Source organism: Vollenhovia emeryi, unplaced genomic scaffold (genome assembly GCF_000949405.1).
Source record: "Vollenhovia emeryi isolate VEMERY1.0 unplaced genomic scaffold, V.emery_V1.0 DF939148.1, whole genome shotgun sequence".
In the NCBI taxonomy this organism is placed as follows: Eukaryota; Metazoa; Arthropoda; class Insecta; order Hymenoptera; family Formicidae; genus Vollenhovia; species Vollenhovia emeryi.
The window spans coordinates 1808316-1826052 of record NW_011967218.1 but is presented as its reverse complement, the minus strand read 5'-3'; the positions used below and the strand labels follow the sequence as shown (position 1 = coordinate 1826052).

General features: G+C 45.8%; 1 protein-coding gene across 3 annotated transcripts in view; it reads right to left on the bottom strand.

Moving 5' to 3' along the window:
* Positions 1 to 8: 8 nt before the first annotated feature.
* LOC105565940 (diacylglycerol kinase 1) overlaps positions 9 to 17737 on the bottom strand; it is a 112825-nt gene continuing 95096 nt past the window's right edge. For all 3 annotated transcript variants that reach the window (XM_012019555.1, XM_012019554.1, XM_012019553.1), the window contains 15 exons: positions 16962 to 17096; positions 16425 to 16644; positions 14698 to 14859; positions 9576 to 9698; positions 8516 to 8565; positions 5803 to 5877; positions 5391 to 5628; positions 4996 to 5201; positions 4415 to 4588; positions 3467 to 3758; positions 2972 to 3096; positions 2533 to 2817; positions 2099 to 2300; positions 841 to 1022; positions 9 to 514 (listed from right to left, as the gene is read on the bottom strand). In XM_012019555.1, coding sequence (XP_011874945.1) covers positions 425 to 514; positions 841 to 1022; positions 2099 to 2300; positions 2533 to 2817; positions 2972 to 3096; positions 3467 to 3758; positions 4415 to 4588; positions 4996 to 5201; positions 5391 to 5628; positions 5803 to 5877; positions 8516 to 8565; positions 9576 to 9698; positions 14698 to 14859; positions 16425 to 16644; positions 16962 to 17096 — 2559 coding nt within the window. In that variant the 3' untranslated portion in view covers positions 9 to 424. The remainder of the gene's footprint in view (positions 515 to 840; positions 1023 to 2098; positions 2301 to 2532; positions 2818 to 2971; positions 3097 to 3466; positions 3759 to 4414; positions 4589 to 4995; positions 5202 to 5390; positions 5629 to 5802; positions 5878 to 8515; positions 8566 to 9575; positions 9699 to 14697; positions 14860 to 16424; positions 16645 to 16961; positions 17097 to 17737) is intronic.

Genomic DNA, 17737 nt, shown 5'->3' with positions numbered 1-17737 from the left:
CCGCGACCGAGAGGCACGAGTCAAGCGACGGAGTTTAGTGCGACGTCGACGGTGAACCCGATTCCTTTCCGCTCGATGCCTTGCCAGTTAAGGGCGAGCAAACGTATTGAAAAATTGTCCTAAAAAGGCTTTAAGACGGTCGAGCCTACCGCTTGGCGTGATCTAAGACTAGGACATAAAATTTCGTTTATCTTGAAAAATACTGTACACAAGAATACCTAAGGCGCGTTGACGCTCGTGTTTCTTTGCGTTTAGACGTGTATCGAAGCTGCGACTACATACGATGGAACCGATACGTTTCCGCCGTAATAAAGAGGAATAAACGTGCCGGACGATGACAAGACTGGGTAGAGACAGGTGGAATCGATCTTTTCACTCGATATAGTATCCATCCTCCTTCGATAAAAGCGTAAAGCTGCTGCGTTCACCTCTTTAAGAACCGGAAGAAGCCCTTGCTCTTATCAGGCGGTGGTGCCATCAGCATCGGTACTTGATTTTTGTGTGTGATGCGAATCTGCGCCAGAGAAAAACTTTTAGTCCTTCCAGGTCCGTTCGCGGTCTAAATACGCGAAACGATATATCAACCGCGTTTCACAACGTGTCGTAATGTAGAAACAGGAGCTCACTCTAAATAATATTCATCGAATTTCACGCAGAACACATTGATAATAATCCAGAAAGTCACAAGCGCTCATGAGGGATTTAGAAAACTAGTGAAAAGTTATATTTCGTGTCGAGAACAGTTCCGGTGAAATTCTCGTTGGACAAAGAAAAATTACGCCGATGCTCCAAAATGTTTGTCGCGACTTGACGATATTTCACATTTCTGTTTCAGCTCACCGTGCAAGGGCCCTGCATCCAAGGCTCGCCGTCGATTTGCATGGGGAAGCGTTTGCTCGTGACGATGGTGACGCTGCTACACTGGGCTAGCCTCCTGCCGGAATGTCGGAGCCCGGTCTTCACTTGTCCCATGTGCAGGCAGTTCTCGAGACCGATCACTTCTATCAGATTGTCCCCGATGTCTGCGTGCAACGGTAAGTACTCTGTATCACTAAACACCTCTTCGCGCTCTATTCGCAACGTGTCTCCGCGTACGAGATGCAGCGGTGCATTATCAGGGTTGGGAGGTAACTCGGTACTTGTAACGAACTTACAGTTACTTTTTTTGATAAATTGAGACGGAAACTTATGGTCAACCCAACTGGCCACTTACTTTATTAGTCTACTACGACGTTTCGACCCTATTTTTGGGGTCCTTATCAAGTGGTGCTGCAATTCAACAACAAACGTTATGGAATAATGTAAGTTAACAAGTAAAACAGATAGAAGGTAAGAAACGAACCTAATAGCGTTTTCGATTTGCTGACTCGACCCGACTCCGAGTCAGAAAAGTTTGATCAAGAGTAAGATTTTTGTAGAAATTGTGGTTCAAATTTTGCTTTTGATCAAACTTTTCTGACTCGGGGTCGGGTCGAGTCAGAAACTCGAAAACGCTATAAGTCAGTCATCGTTGTCGAATAAGAGTCGAAACAGAAGAAGAGAAACAGAGTCGAATTATTTATTTGTCGAATTTAATCTTATTCCACGACGATGACTGACTTAGATTCGTTTCTTAACTCCTATCCGTTTTACTTATTAACTTCCATTATTTCATAATTACGTTTGTTGTTGATTCGCACCACTTGATAACGGCCCAAAAAATTGAGTCGAAACGTTGTAGTAAACTAATAAAGTAACTAGCCAGTTGGGTTGACTATAAGTTTGCCGCCTCAATTGTTTTGATAACTCTAACTTAACTTCGTTACTTTCTCTCCATCTGTAATTGTAACTTAACTCAGTTACTTTATATATGTTTTAAACCGCCACAGATCGCATTAGGCATTGCCTTTGCGCATAGACACCTTTATCGACGCTTTACAATTTAAATGCAGATTTGATATTTTTATTTGCATTGCAAGAAAGTAACTGCAAAGTAACGGATTCGTTACTTTTTGAGTAACTGTAACTAGATACTTGTATAAAGTGCAGCTTTCCCAACCCTGGGTATTATTATATACCGTTCGCGTAGAACCGCACGCTTATCTCGCGCCGGGCTCACCTTGAATAGCGGCTGTGAGATCTACGGAATTGAAGCTGCTGGTGCTGAGCTCTTTGTCGGGTCGCTTTTTTCGCTTGCCAAGGCGGTGCCGCGGGTGGTGCTCGCCCCAGAGATTCGAGCCCCCGTGGGTGAAAGGAATGTTTAGCAATGCGACCCCTTGCAGAGACGGGCCATGCGCCAAATCCAGAGGCGTACCGTCACACTGCAATCGATGAAATGCACGTAGCGTTTCACGAATTCCATTGATTCCGCCGAGCTGATTGATTACGGATTTGACTGTACGTATTCAGGACGACGTTAGAACGGAACCGGTTGAATAATTCTTGTCCCGCGCACGGCATTTGAATCCCGAGCTCCATTCGACACTCTCGATATACCGATTATCCATTAACCGAATGAAGGGATTACGCGTGTACGCATCAAGCCATGCTTACAATTATCTCGAGATCTTCGTGGAGGTTTTTACAACTGGCGGCGAACTGCTCCGTGGTCGCGTACTCGAAGTACCACAGCTTATTCTTCATCCTGCTATTGAACTTCTCGGGATTCTTCTCCCTCTCCATGTGAAACTTGACGCATATGGCGGCGTCGACGCCCACCGAGAAATAATTGTTAATGATATTATACGGTATACTGTCCTGGTTCGGCTTCTTCTCGTCCTTCTGATCCACATCTATTTGCCAGCGGTCCATCATCACTTGCGTAGCCTTCTCTATTTTCTGCGAATGTAGGTCTCGTGTAGCGAACTTTCAATTTGAACGTTAAATGACAAAACGTCGCCCGAAGGGTTTCGCTGGCATGCATAAAAATAACGAGGAGGGTATTTTCTCGGTACCTGCGTACGTATATTACAACGTATATTGTTAGCTTTACCTTAAGCACCTTGTGCAACGCTTCTCCTTCGTAACCGCCGCCCCAGCGTAAGCACCTGGCGAGATCGTTGCCCGTACCGAGAGGTATAACGCCAACAGCGGGCTGCGTCTCGAATTGCACGCGATCTGGATGGAATAGTCGCGAGAGCAATAATTACAACATGCGGTTGCCGCCGAACGTTAAATTATTAGTTATCAATTAGAGCGGCATGGAAGAGCAACATCGAAATGATGAACTTATTATGTGTAATCGGTTAATGGGGAGAGGGGGTCTATTAAAATCCCGGCCATTCACTGGTCTACGTGGTAGTCGATGAACCTATTATCGGATTTAATACGCGCACGATTAACAATTAGCACACAATATTGCAAAATTTATTACAAAGTACCGGGCTTTTACGCGCTGCCATTACACAACCGTTATTCACTTTACTCGCGTTCTCGGCGTGAATTTAATTGCGTGTACACGTCTCGTAATTAAAGTCGCGATGCGTACCCATGGTTTCTAAAACCCAGCCGACTGTCCCGTCGCCGCCGCAACAGATGACCTTAAAATTCTCCACGTCCTTGAACATCTGCAGGCCCTGCATGGGCCCGCCGGTCGCCAGATTGTGGACCTGCCGAGGGTTCAGAACGTATTGAAACTTCCGTAACATTCGCTCCCCCTGCCGGCCGCCCGATTTTGGATTTATGAAAACCAAGAGCGGCGTCGTGCCTCCCGGTGGCGTAATTTGAAAGGACATGGCTGGTTGTTGATTCGACGAACTACCGCAGCCCAGGAAAACGCCCTATTAGATTCATTCCATTTATTTGTGTGTGTTATAGAGCACGTGATTCGTTTCGTCGTTGTCCCGTTTGAGAGCACAGCTTCTCAAGTTCAACTTTTAGTTTCTTAACATTCAAAGATAACTCTCCTAAATCGATGTGTTTCATTAATAACGTAAAGAATTATTTAACGCCAGTACATGACCAACCAATGTAGAAAATTGCTAGACGACGCTTGGCTGGCACATTCTAATTAAAGAAATTCATTGCGAAGAATATTACCTCAGCCAGGGTTTGAACCTGGACCTTCCTACACTCTAGGCGGGCGTCTCACCAATTCGACGACTGAGGCATGTCGAGTTGGTGAGACGCCTGCCTAGAGTGTAGGGCGGTCCAGGTTCAAACCCTGGCTGAGGTAATATTCTTCGCAACGAGTTTCTTTAATTAGAATGTGCCAGCCAAGCGTCGCCTAGCAATTTTCTACATTGGTGTTTCGTTAAGTTTACTTATGCAAAGTTTTACACCTCTGATTCGCACAATTTTACAATCCAAACAACTCGTATCATAATCTCTCTAAATAATTGAACGTACAAAGCAATTACACGTGACATTTGTTCCTTCGCGAGATGAGTGTTCAATGATAAGAGATAATTAATGCGGATTATTGTGTCGCACTTACGGAACTGACCGATGAGCTGTCCTGACAGTGTTTGCTACCGCGTTTGCTGTCCCTCGACAATGACCTTTGTCTGTCGAGCACAACGGGGCAAATTGCCGTAGGTGGAAGGATGTGTACCGCATGATCGCCGAGCGTACATTCCGCTCGCACTTGTGATGCACATCTATTATGCAACTGCAATATTTCCGTGAAAATATTCGCGTAAATAATTAGGGGCGCTCTCACATTGTCGCATTAATGAATAAAGCTTATACATGTATAAATTTATTAATGCGCGTACTTCAATTTTTTAATTAATCCCTAATTAAAACATCTACGTTTGCATTATTTAATCAATTATATTAAAGAATATAATTAAACAATTATATATTAAATGATTTACATTCGCTGCAATCTCTAAAACATTTATTTAATCAATAATTGATTTATTTTATGACATTGTTGGTGCATTCTCCCTCTCTCTCTCTCTCTCATATGACCATGGATATATTTTAGATTCTGTTTATTGAATAGTGAATATAATTAGCTAGATATACGCACGTATCTTGCGCTAATATCGACTTGAAAAAATAAATACTTACGGTTAATTGACACCATCTGCAGCGTAAGCCGGTGATGCCGTTGTAACTCTTGATCGTCTTTCTGCATTTGGAACATTTCCCGTGGCAATTGCCTTCGACCCAATGATGGGCCATTGTTTGGGATGTCTTCTTGCTCTTGACGTAAGTGGCTATGCAGGAGGCTGGCGCTCTTTGCACGCACCTCTCGTGGACCGTGTATTTGCAAACTGAACTCGAAAAGGGGTACCTCGTTATTCAGCGATGATCGAGTCCGGCGGTTTGGAATAAAACGCGCCTGGCCCTTATAGAGACGTGGATCGCGTTCCTCGCACGATTCCGTTTTTGCGATCGCTACGCTACGATTAACTCGCCCTGACACCGCGCGGTAGAGGCAACGATATAAATTTCTTACTCACAGACGCAACAAAGCCCTTTCTTGCCGAGGCCAACCAACATATTTAGACAGAGATTGCAGTACGCGGGCTTGCTGAAATGCTTCAGCCTCCACAGATGGTTCCCGTCCTCCTTCACGTGGGAATCCAGACCCAGAAGAACCAGCAGGGGTATTGTCGTGAGGCCGCCTCTCTTCCACTCCTCCAGCGAGACCGTGCCATCTGCGTCGTAGTCAATTTCTATCATCATGTCTTGCAGAATCTAAAATGAAATTATACTTTCTACGTATCGACCCCGCATTCCAATTGCCAGAGCTAGCCTCGAGAAGTTTCTTGGACTCTCTCTCTCCTTCTCGGAGCAGGGAAAAGAAAAAGAAAAAAAAAAGAAATTGTGACCGTCCAGTTCCGAGCTCGTGTAGCGTTCGTTTCTACCTACCGGTTTCAGCTCGGAGACGTCCCAGCCGAGGTACTCCGCGACGTTCATCATCTGATTTACGATGCAGTCCATCTCCTGGACACACGATGATAACGATATTAGCGGGCAACGAAAGGGGAACCGTCGGGTCGTGCGTGTCGCACGCCACGCGCGTATCAAACTGGGTACACACAAGCCGCGCGATGTATCAAGATATTGATCATTCCTCGAAGGATGCTTCGTACACGTACGTAACCGTCGAATCCTTTTCACGTGTGCGTATGTACGTGCGCTGCCCTAATGCATCTTTCATTAAGAGCTCGTATCCTCCTCGCAGCCGTTTTATTTGCTGTGCAGCATAGACGCGAACGAGAGCAGAGCGTCTTCGCCGCATTATCATTTCCATCTGCTTTTACCGCGGGATTCCGCTATCGGCAACGTGAATATTTATCGCCGCGCACAATTTGTACACCGCGATATCAATGATTTATTCAACGTGGAGCTCATTATGCGGGCGACCGTCGTTTCCCCCCTCGGCATCCTTCTTGCCCATAATTCCATGTCAACGCATAAATCGCGCTCTATACATACGTACGTATCGATGTGCGCGCGTATCTCCGATGCCTCACGCCCGAATGCGGCAAATGCGCTCGGCACCTGACGCCGTCGACAATTTCGAATGTAAAACGCTCGTTTTGCCTTCCCCGAAACTATGGGCTATCGCGGGTATTTAGGAATCAATATCCCGCGAAACGGGGTGGAGCTCCGGTGTTCCGCGAAAATCCCGCCGAAGGAGAGTAGCGGAGACGCTTCTTCATTAATTAAATGCGGAAAGACCTTTAACTGCATTCTCGGAATAATTAATGGTAACGTTTATTCGCGCCCCACCGTTCGTAGAAAAGATTGAGAGGGTATCCGTCCCGCGGTGACGCACGGCGAGCGCGTAATCAAGCGGCGCTGATATAAAACGGACTGTTTTCACATAATAACAATGCATTAGTCAACCGATACCGCCTTCCGGGCCCTCGATTGCAAAGAGGTCAATGGTGCGCGTCACCGGAAATTACACTCGTTCTACGTAATTCACGTTGTAACGGATCGCACGGGGGTACATGTCAATTGACGTGCCCGTTACGGGTGCGGCAAGCGGTATGGGACAAAGTATTTATCTCTTCTATTAATATCGGCCGGTGCTATTCTATACCGCCGTTGTTACTTAAGCAGCAAAGGTCAGTCTATTTTCGCCGAGGGAAGAGCCAGTTTCGCCCGGCGTAAATTGGAATTACAATTATTTGCCAGCTAATTGCAAGCGACGCTTACCGTCGCGTGCCGCTTATCCGCCGCTCGTCATTATTTTAACGTCGCGCACGTGACGCGGCATTTCGTTGGGACCCCGTCTTATTAACATACGGCGATCTACTTGTACACCCAGCGAGAAATGACACGTCGGTCGACGTAGAATTGACATCGACACCGTCAAACTGATGTCGAATCGACGCCAGTTTCTGTTTATTCTCACTGGGTAACTGGTAGATCCGCCCAGTCATTTGTTTGGCTTCGCGTCGATCCCTTCTGCGCATCCGCCATTACTCTGGTCAAGCCAATGAGAGGAATGTTGTACGTGTGGTAGCGTAGTTTTGATGAGTACGCGCGGTCTTATTCATTAATACCTGGACCTCAGTTTTACTAGGATTCACATTCTCATCATCTTTATACTCCCATTCGTACATCGATGAGTTTCAGGCTGTAGTTCGCGCAGCTTCTGTGAAAGTCTGCGGTACATACAGCTTGAAACTTGGTGATTTGTATAGATGAGAAAAATGATGAGAAAAATGCAGGTCCAGGCAGTAATGAAGAAGACTGTACATACACACACACACACCGTTGGGTTGCTGACCAAAGCAATGGCGGAACACCGCGTGATCGGGACCGCAAAGATCAAAGGGGCCGACAGAGTGGACCAGAGAGTGGACCTACTAGTTCTACTACGTAATGCAGCCGTGATCAGGGTTGGGAAAGTTACTTTATAAAAGTAACTAGTTACAGTTACAGTTTCTTCGCTAACAATGTAACTAGTTAAGTTACAAGTTACCAATTCTGAAAAGTAACGCGTTACAGTTACAGTTACTCGAAAAGTAACGAATCGTTACTTTGCAGTTACTCCCTTGCAATAGAAATAAAAATATCGAATCTGCATCTGAATTGTAAAGCGGCAATAAAGGCGTTTATGCGCAAATGCAAGGCCTAATGCGATCTGTGGAGGTTGAAAAAATATATAAAGTAACTATTAATGTAACTATTAAATTAGTTACTAGTTATCGAAAAAATGTAACTGAGTTAAGTTACATTTACAGTTACAGATGTAGAGAAAGTAACAAAGTTAAGTTAGAGTTACCAAAAAGAAGTAACTGTAACTGTAACTTCGTTACAAGTAACGAGTTACTTCCCAACCCTGGCCGTGATGCACACTAGGAATCACCGACGCCTTCCCATACAAGTTTAGGCGCAGGTAGAACACGTATACATTTTCCATGTATGTAGATGCAAAATGTATCAGTGCGTCGATATGTGCACAAATTCATCTGGAAAGGCATCGACGATTCCCAGCGTACGTGACCATATGTGACGGTTAACATCTCCGCCTGGTACATGCGCGGGACATGGCGCGTTACACGCACGTGCCGCCGCTCGCGTGATCTTCCGCGTTAACTGATAACGATGATTCTTTACTCACGTTCGTATCAAGGACGCCGTTGCCATCCGTATCGTACAGCCGGAACATAACTGGGGGGGAAAAAAGGGATTATCGAGTTAACGCAAACCGAAATTGCCGCGCAACAAGTTGCAGCTGCGCTGCAAGTCCAGACGGAATGGACTTGTAACAGCTGTAGCAGAAAATCGAGAATGACTGTCGGCCGACACGCGAGTCCCCTCGTAAATTCTATACGTCTATCATTCTCGTTCGCTTTTCTCACACGCGCTGCCTCAATTTCTCCCCCGAGGACAAAATATTCGATTGATTAGTAATTGCATTCGTCCAAATCTTCGACTCGCGGACCGAGGAACGTATTTACGTAAAATAGATTCGGTTCCTTCGACACTCGACGTTACTTTGTTATTGTTCCATAAAAATATCCCAATTATTAGTTCACGCGCTGCAAATATTAATACGAGGGGGAAACCACTGACCAAAATCTTGTACACCAATGCCCACTAATGGCATTACTTCATGTTAGTCTTATTTTATCTTATTTATCTTATTTTATCTTTAATGCCCAAAAAGTGCCCAAATAATGCCGCAAATCTTTACACCACAGTGCCCTCAGCGGTTCCCCCCTCGTATTAATATATCTCACACTTCTTATCTTCCCGCGGAAATTCTTGTCAAGGGAGACACGCATGTGAAAAAGTTTGATAAGCCCCACGCCGTAAAGCAAACGCGGGATTTTTAGGGGAGATTAGAGCGCGGATTTTTTTCAAGCCTGGTGACGATGCTGAATCGTATACACTCCGCGAAACAATTTTTCGCTATTTAATGTGCGCACACGTCGCTCTGATAAACGCTCGCCTAAAAAAACGAACGGGATCCCACGGTGATTTATGCGCGGGCATGTTTTTTGATTATACAGGAAACAACCGTGTAATCGTTATAGCATCGATCGCGGCTACAGAAAACAATGCCGGGTCTGTTTCAAAGCATCGTCGATCATTCCGCTAACGAATTATTCGGCATGAAAGCCTGACGGGAGTTTCGCGAATTCCGGGATAATCGTTGTTTTGTAGCAATTACTTACATTCCAGTTTATCTTCCGGTCTGCCGGCTTCCAAGAGGGAGAGATAACAAACGATGTCTTTGAGGCTGACTTTAACGGACTGGACGTCTATTGTGCTTTGCTTTCTGACGAGATGCCTCATCTCTGGAATACAGAAATTTATTTTGTCAATTCGATCCCTACGTGGCATTAGATATCAGTTGACCTGCGGTTACTCGTCGATAAACGTGACACGATTAACGCAATGTGGTTTATGAAATAACTCGGGCTTATGCATAATAATTCATAAGTTGATAAATAAATATTTCAGGATGCATTATTTCAATATATATGCGTGCGTGAAATGTCAGACAATCACAAATGTGTTGCAGTATTAATTCGCAGCGCAACTCCGATTAGATTTCGCTAATATTAGCGACGCGCGACCCTTTAATTTATCAGTAGATACATTCGCGTGAATAAGTCATAGAAATTAACGTGACCGCCGTTCTCGTTTCGACAGAGTTAAACTGAATTTTCCTTGACGTCGAATTTCGCGGAAACGCCGCCGCTGAAGTGTCTAGATGCCGGGCAAAAGTGAGAATCGCCAGACTTACAATATGATGGATCTGTCCCATATTTCGCGGGAAAATTCACGGCTGCACCCGGGCATCCGTTAAAGCGAACGGAAAATCGGACGATGCGATCTCGGCAGGACGACCGAGCCGTATTTTTAGATAAACATACGTACGGACTTGAGTAATCGCACCTAAAAGTCTAAAGGACCTGTTGCTTCGGCGGAGGCGGCGCGATTGTCAATATGTATAAACGATGAATTGGATTTGTCATAATAGATTGTTAGAATTTAGCGGCGACTCGAGACAGGTCGACGACGTCTAGCCCGTATTTCTGGATCGCCTATTTATATCCGAACCGTCGTGCAGTTCTGCATGAATCAACACGCGGCTCTACATCGATTCGATTGCCGTCGATAAAATTTATTCTTGAGTGCTGTCACGATTTCGAAATTCGAATTGCCGGGAGACTGATATTAATATCGGCGAATTCGCATTTCGAGCGCAGCGGAAAAACCCGCGGAATCGATCGCTTGCTCGCGGTAAAATGGAAAAGTGACATAACTGACGGCAAGTGTCTCTTGCGTTTCCACCTTACGAAGAAATTATTCATTAATGCGCCGTTTTTGAAACCCCAATTCCTACAACACCGATTCGATAATAATCGCTTTAGCATTGGTTTCATTTTCGAGGTGCAATTTATTATACATTGGCATTATCTAATATATAAGGAGGGACACACGGTGTAATCTTATCCTAAAAGTTTCACAACTTCGAGCGTGTTCTATGAATATATAATTAATTTCCATTAATAGAAGAATTAGCATACGACCTCCCGATGGTTCGATCTCTCCGCTCTTATTTTTGGACGATATCGCGCGTCTCGCAGGAATAATTTTGCATGGCGATGAACAAGTTTAAAAATAAACTTTCGCACGAGACGATGCGTCGCGCGAGCTGACGCAGTCACGCGCTTTATCCACGCGGGAGATCGTATATTCCTTTTTTCTTTACACTCAAACAATCCAATTTATTCCAAGTGAAAATCGCGGGAAAGCGTTGGAAAACGACACTTGAAAAAAAAAATCGCACGGTAGCGGCGACGTTCTGATAGATTGCGTACATGACGATTAATCACCGTGACATTCAGCGTTGCTGAAACTTTGATTAAATCTACTGAATTATTTTCTATTGTGCCCGGCAACATTTGTATGTTATCTGTGCTTCGAGCAGTGGAGCACTCTTTCTCCCGCGGTACTTTTTCACCCTTTGACAAATGTGGACGGTTTATCAAAGTTTATGGGACATAATTTCGCAACCGTGCGATATAGTCACTATTCGGCCTTGCTTTCTGTTCTAATGAAAATCTATGATGGCCGTGAGTAATGAGCGACTTCGGCAAATTGAACTAATTATTATTTGCGTGCGCCAGCATAGATTATACGCGGTTCGGTTGATTTCGCGCAAATGGATTGACATATTTGCCGCGTGTCGCGGACTGAAAAGACGTACGAGTCGCCGCTGTAAATGTTGATTGTGTGTACGAAGTCGCGTAAGTTCCCCGCGCACTTAGCGCCGCGGTCTTTCGCGTCGGATCTTCGAAGGCCGTGAAACTTTATCTCACCTTCCTTCAGCTTCACACCCGACACGTTTGGTAACTGAACCATTTTCCACCGGGGAGAGCGGAAAGGATGGAACCGTTCTTGTTATACCGCGAGATCGGATTATCCAATCGCTTTGTGCGGGCGACGTTGAACCGGAATCGAATAACGGGATTAGTAAGAATAACCCTATTGCCGGATAGCGCGTTGATGTTCACGCGCGACTAATGATTTAGCACTTGTTGCTCCGGCTGCGACTCAAGAGTCACTGAGACGTGGCCCCAGGAACCTGGTATCATTCTCTCGTGCACTCTCGTGACGTCATTTATACCGGATGATACCGGTGGTACAGCTATTTCGGTGACACTGGCACGTGTGCGTGCACTACGCAAACTCGCCTGTATGCCGCGCGAATAATTCGAAGCGCGCGCTGTCCCGCTCGGTGCTATTCGGGATCGATACGGCGGTAGATTAGTAGTTAATTAATTAAGGCAACGCGAAATGACGTTAGGTCAGGTTCTATCTTTAGCGGCAGTTTTTTTTATGCCTCCCGCACTTATTGAAACGGCACGGTCGCGTGCTCGTAGAGACACGCCGGAAGTAACGGATCGACGAAACTGTTACAGAAATATACGACAGGGGACAGTTGGTTTTGCAAGATCCTATCAGTGGATATTGCGGAATCGACGACCCGAGTCGAAACTACTTGGCTGATCTATAGACCTGCATAGATCAGCAATAACTTCTTTTGATGACATTATATTTTTTTACTCCTCCCTTGAACCTTCAAGTCTAAAAATTTACTTTAGCTCCCACTTAAAAGGACCTACTTTAATGCCAAATTGGCAAAAGTAGAAATTTCCGACACTATCAGTTTTAAAGTAGGAGTAAATTTTGTATCCGCAGTTCGACTTCTTTTAGTCTTAGATCCTGCTGTATAATAGAATTAAAGGTTCAACATAGAGTCAAAATTTCGACTCGGGGAATTTCGTCATTATGCGCTTTCGAATCGAATATTTCTACACCCGTCGACCAGAGCAATTTTTCCACTCTCTATTCTTGTCCTCTTCATATGTTTTTCACATGATGCATTTTACGACCCTTTTTATTACGAAGCGAGCACCTGGAGGCGACTATTCATCTTCTGATTCATAAAAGACGAGATCGAGTCTGAGGCGCGGCTTAGCTCAGCTCGGCAACAATTTCAAAATGGCTCGGGGGCGCCGCAGCGCTATCGGAACATTCGTCATGTACCCGCTATTTTCGGATCGTATTTGATGTTTTCCCTCGTATTTTTCAACGCGTCGCGTGCACCGAGCGGCGCGCAGGAAGGCCTTAACTCGGGATTTCATCGCCTCCGACGATGTATCCCGAACGCGGTAGAGCACGTGTTTCACGAAAAGACGATAGGATCAGGCAGACCCGTATCTTCAAACAGACCCGGAAATAGAACCGGATCGAGTTTTCCCGATCGCGTACACAGCCCCCGGTTAGGTACGTCATGACATTTCGCGAAGATCAACCCGTCCCTCGTTTCTCGGCGCGCGTAGATTGTCGTGTAAAGCCAGAGAATTTAAGATAGCAATATCCATTTCCTGTGTGTACGTACGTGCGCGCGCGCGTGTGTGTCCGGTAAGGCGCGAGGGTTTATGGGCGCGATCGATGGCACGGCGATCGCGCCGCAGACGTGAATAAATATTTCCCTTAAATCCATAACGTAAGCATGATTATTTTCGTCACTTACCGGCGCGTCTTCATTTGGAGCAGACATAAACACCGGCGTGTGTGCCTTGACGTCTCGCCCGAATCGATTACTTTTTACATGTCACGTTGGAAAATTGACGGAACTAATCGCCCCCGTGATCTCTGGCCTTCTCGCCAGCGAGGCTATCGGGTTTCACGTGGAACTTTAATCAGATTAATCATCGAGCGATACTTTTCCCATCGGCAAACGCGAATATTTCCAGATGACGAGATCATCAGATACGCATCGAGCGGGGGGCACGGGACGATGTGCCTTGGGTAATAAAAATAACGCGAAACCATGGCAAGATTCGCGGAAGCGCGTAATTGAAGCGAGGAGATGGGCTGCGTCGATATCGTAAAAGCGGTGCAAAGGGCGGTACATATCGGCGCGGTATCGCGGTCGCTATTTTTTTCGATTACGCTGACTGTCGCTCGCGATGGTGGTGAAGTACACTTCTGAAAGAGATGTCACGTCCCTTCGAGCCGTAATTTATCGCGGCATTTACGATCTCAGGTTTTTTGTTCGAGAGAGAGAGAGAGAGAGAGAGAGAGAGAGAGAGAGAGAGAGAGAGAGAGAGAGAGACAGGGTGAAAGTGAGAGAGGAATAGAGGAACAGGGGGTAACGCGCCACTGTAAGATCGATGGCGACTGAAATGGACCCTTTGTCATGCCGCTGCGGCGCGATCTCTCCGGCAAAAATGAATTCTGCGCCGTGCACCGAATTTCACGGACACGCGAGTTCACGTACGCCGGAAGAGAAATCTTTTAAGCGGCACGATCCGGCGTCCCTTAATCCCGCGTAAAACCGTACACAGCTGCTCGAGGGACTTCAATGCAACGAAGGCGCACTCGATCACGAAGGACCGATTCTTTATCGAGGGCTCGTATGAACGCAAGCTTCGAGTAGCCGGGGATGAAAAGAGAGGAGATAGCAGGTGGGGATTATATATCCAGGGAATATAGCAAACGAAGCTCGTGTAAAAGAAATCGCGCGCACGCGCGTGCATTGATCAATTTTGGGGGGGGGGGGGTGGGGGAGATAATTTCTGGGTTAATGAACGGAGAGCAGGGTGGATGAAAAGACACAGGGGGAAGATTAACCGGGGGGGGGGGGGTAAGAGCGTTGTACAAATCCGTCTATTCCGCAATAATCTCAATGGTGAAAACGCGGGCTCTCGTGTTTGCCAACAGCATCGCGCTCAATGTACCGTATGCGTATTGGCTTCAGTGATCGCCCCCTACCTTCCAATTTCCCGTTGTTGACAAGGAGGGAATTGTTCGACTTCCTGGATGAATTACGCGACATTTGGCTTTGACTTGGACTGCTATCCGTGCTCTTCTTCTCTAGCACGTCGTGACAGCTGTACGACGTATGGGTGACCGTTAACATCGGGTGCACGCTTCCTGAATCGTCCATGTGATTGCGTGAAACACAAGAAAAACAAACAACATGATCGATTGGCCGCGCGGCTCGATTTTGCTTTTATACGCGGGACGCGGCGCCTTGAAAGATTCATTGGCCAGATATTCATTACCCGATAGTTCCAACATCTAATGTTCTCGGAGGCTATATTCCGCGTCTTTCGTGGAATACATCTGTTTATACGGCGAGTCCCAGATCTCCCGCGTGTCTTGTTTCCAATAAGGACCACCATTAGACGTTACAAGAATTAGTCTATTTCAGAGCGCGAAATGATTAAGGTTTTCTCCCCCGGCTTCTCCCATCTTCTCCCCAATGGCTCACTGTCGTCCACGGCGTTATGTTTAGGAATTAAAAGATCATATCCGCGCGAGATTTTACCGTGTATATTTTCGTAATGCCTGTATAAATCAACCGGTTAAAGAATCGCGAGTCGATATTTACAGTTAGTGGGCCAATTTATTTTAACGTACGGTGCCGTCAGCGCTTAAAAGGGTCTTCATTCAGGGCTTCTTTGGATCGGACCGATTGTTATTCGTCCGCCATTTCGCAGCGAACAATGGCGTTCGCCGATATGTGATGCAGGGTAAAAAAAAAGGGGGTTCAAACCATCGGAACTGTCATTTTCTTTTTGCCTGCTGCTGACCTATTTTGTCCAATCGCAAGAGTATTCGTTTACCGTAAAAATACAGCCTGAGAAGCGGCAGGCTCGTACGCAGCCAGCGCAAACCGGGAAGAAAAATATTCGCATTTTAAAATGGTATTGATACAGTGACCATTTTGTATTGGTTAGCTCTTCGACGGCGCATCGTCGCGATATTTGTATACCGTTACAGTTTATATAATTAATATGGAAAAAGTCCAATTTATAGAAATAAAATTATATTGAATAGTAATTTAATATTCGCCCGGATCACAGGAAGACTTTTGAAAGTAGAACTGCCATCCCGATAGAATAGCAGGTATAGAACGACAGCCTACTCTTCCCCACGTCACCCTTTGACAAAGAGTCGCGAAGAGTTGGCGTTATATACATTTCATATCCTTGGACAACTAATAATTTAACAAGAAGAACATTATTGTCGCCAGTAATTGATTAAAAACAGGAAGAACAAGACGTTAACTGGCTAAGGTGGTTTGATTTAACAATTTATTCCAACGTCACGACTATCCGGATTGTGGTCCTTTTCAAGGAATTATATGGATTAGTTCCAAAATGTAAAAGGATGTCATCCGTTTTGGATATCGGTCGGGGAAAACTTTCGTCCGGATAGTCGAAACGTTGGAACAAATTGTTGAATTAAACCGCCTTAGGCCCGGCTTCACCAAACGTCGCTTAACTTGAATCTTAGTTTAATTCACGTTTGTCTCTTTCCAAAGTGAGAGTTGAAAAGAGACAAGGAACGAATGAAACTAAGCTTAAAGTTGAGCGACGTGAAACCGGGCCCTAGCCTGTTTAACGTGGTTAAACAATTTTTCCTCCTGTTAACAATTTAACAATCACGAGATGATGGGCTCGTCGGTAAGCTAATTGCGGGGTGTACTTTACCCGTTCGCGTCTTCGAGACCTCGCTCTCTCTCTCCGCTCTGTGGTGGCCCAGCGCCTGCAATTTTTCCGTAATTCCGTGAATTTTGTCGGCCAGCGAGGATCCAACGTGGCTCTCCGTGGTGGCTCCGCCCGTTACGCCGGTGCTATTAACGTTACTGCTGGAAGTCGTGTGCGATGTAATTGCGGCGCAGGCGGTTGTCGAGGAGAGCACGGCCATCTCCTGGGAGCCAACAAACGCGGATAATACGCGGGCTTTTAATTCCCGGCGCGAGCGCGCACGGAGTATCTCGTTTACGATTATCTCTTATTGTTGCTTTTTACGCCGAAAGCGCGCTCGCACGACGCGACAGGCTTTTCTACCCCAAACGCGATACTACTGCGACAGCGATGCGCGCCCCGGGGCTGGTTATTACTCGGTTGCAAACCTTTCCTCTTTTCTCCCCGCGGCAAATTTGCGCTCTCTCGGCCGTATCCTACGCTCCGCCGTAGCGGCGGTATCAGCAATCTTTATTAATTTAAACGCGCGGTAGTACGTACTTTGAACGCTTTGCCGTCCACCCCGCGCGTGCCCTTCTTGACGAACGAGAGGAAGAGATGCCGGCATAATTCATCCGGCGTATCGACCTCCAGGTACGAGTTCAGGAATTTGCGGAAACCCTCGTAATCGATGTCCTGGAACAGTAAACAGGAAAACGTCATTTATAGCGAATTTCTTTAAAGAGTGGGAATCTTAACCTGACAAATCAAGGCGCAGTTGTTATCCTGTGTTATCTTGTAACGACTGGCAATTTACCACGACGATATATCACGGAAACAGCGAGAACAAGATCGGCCCCACTTGTATCGCATTCGCTTTTGGTCACAAAGTAGGTACCGAACGAAAGGTCTCGTCAAGATGATCGCAGATATGCCAGTCTCAGAGTGTACCTAAATGTGCGTCAGAAATTAAAAAATTTTCTGGACGCTCACCCGAAACTGAAAGAGGACAATCACGATGAGCAGTAAACAACTAACTGATGGCAAAACCAAGTGGATATATGTATAAGTGCTGAGAGGTGTACTTATATGATATTATGGGGCCGCAATAATAAATAAGGGCTGCCAAGACTGGATTTAAGTTGGTAATGCAACTATAGAGGCGCACATTTTTAATGTCATCCAGATTGTTAATGATAAAGTCGTATGTGTTTAAAAGGTCGGTTTGTAAGTTAAGCCTATTCTTTCGGAATATGCTTAAAATCATTTTGGAAATCGAACGTCTGTACACAGTTGGAAAATTTGTGTTTTCTTGTTAAAAGAAATGCCCGTAAAAA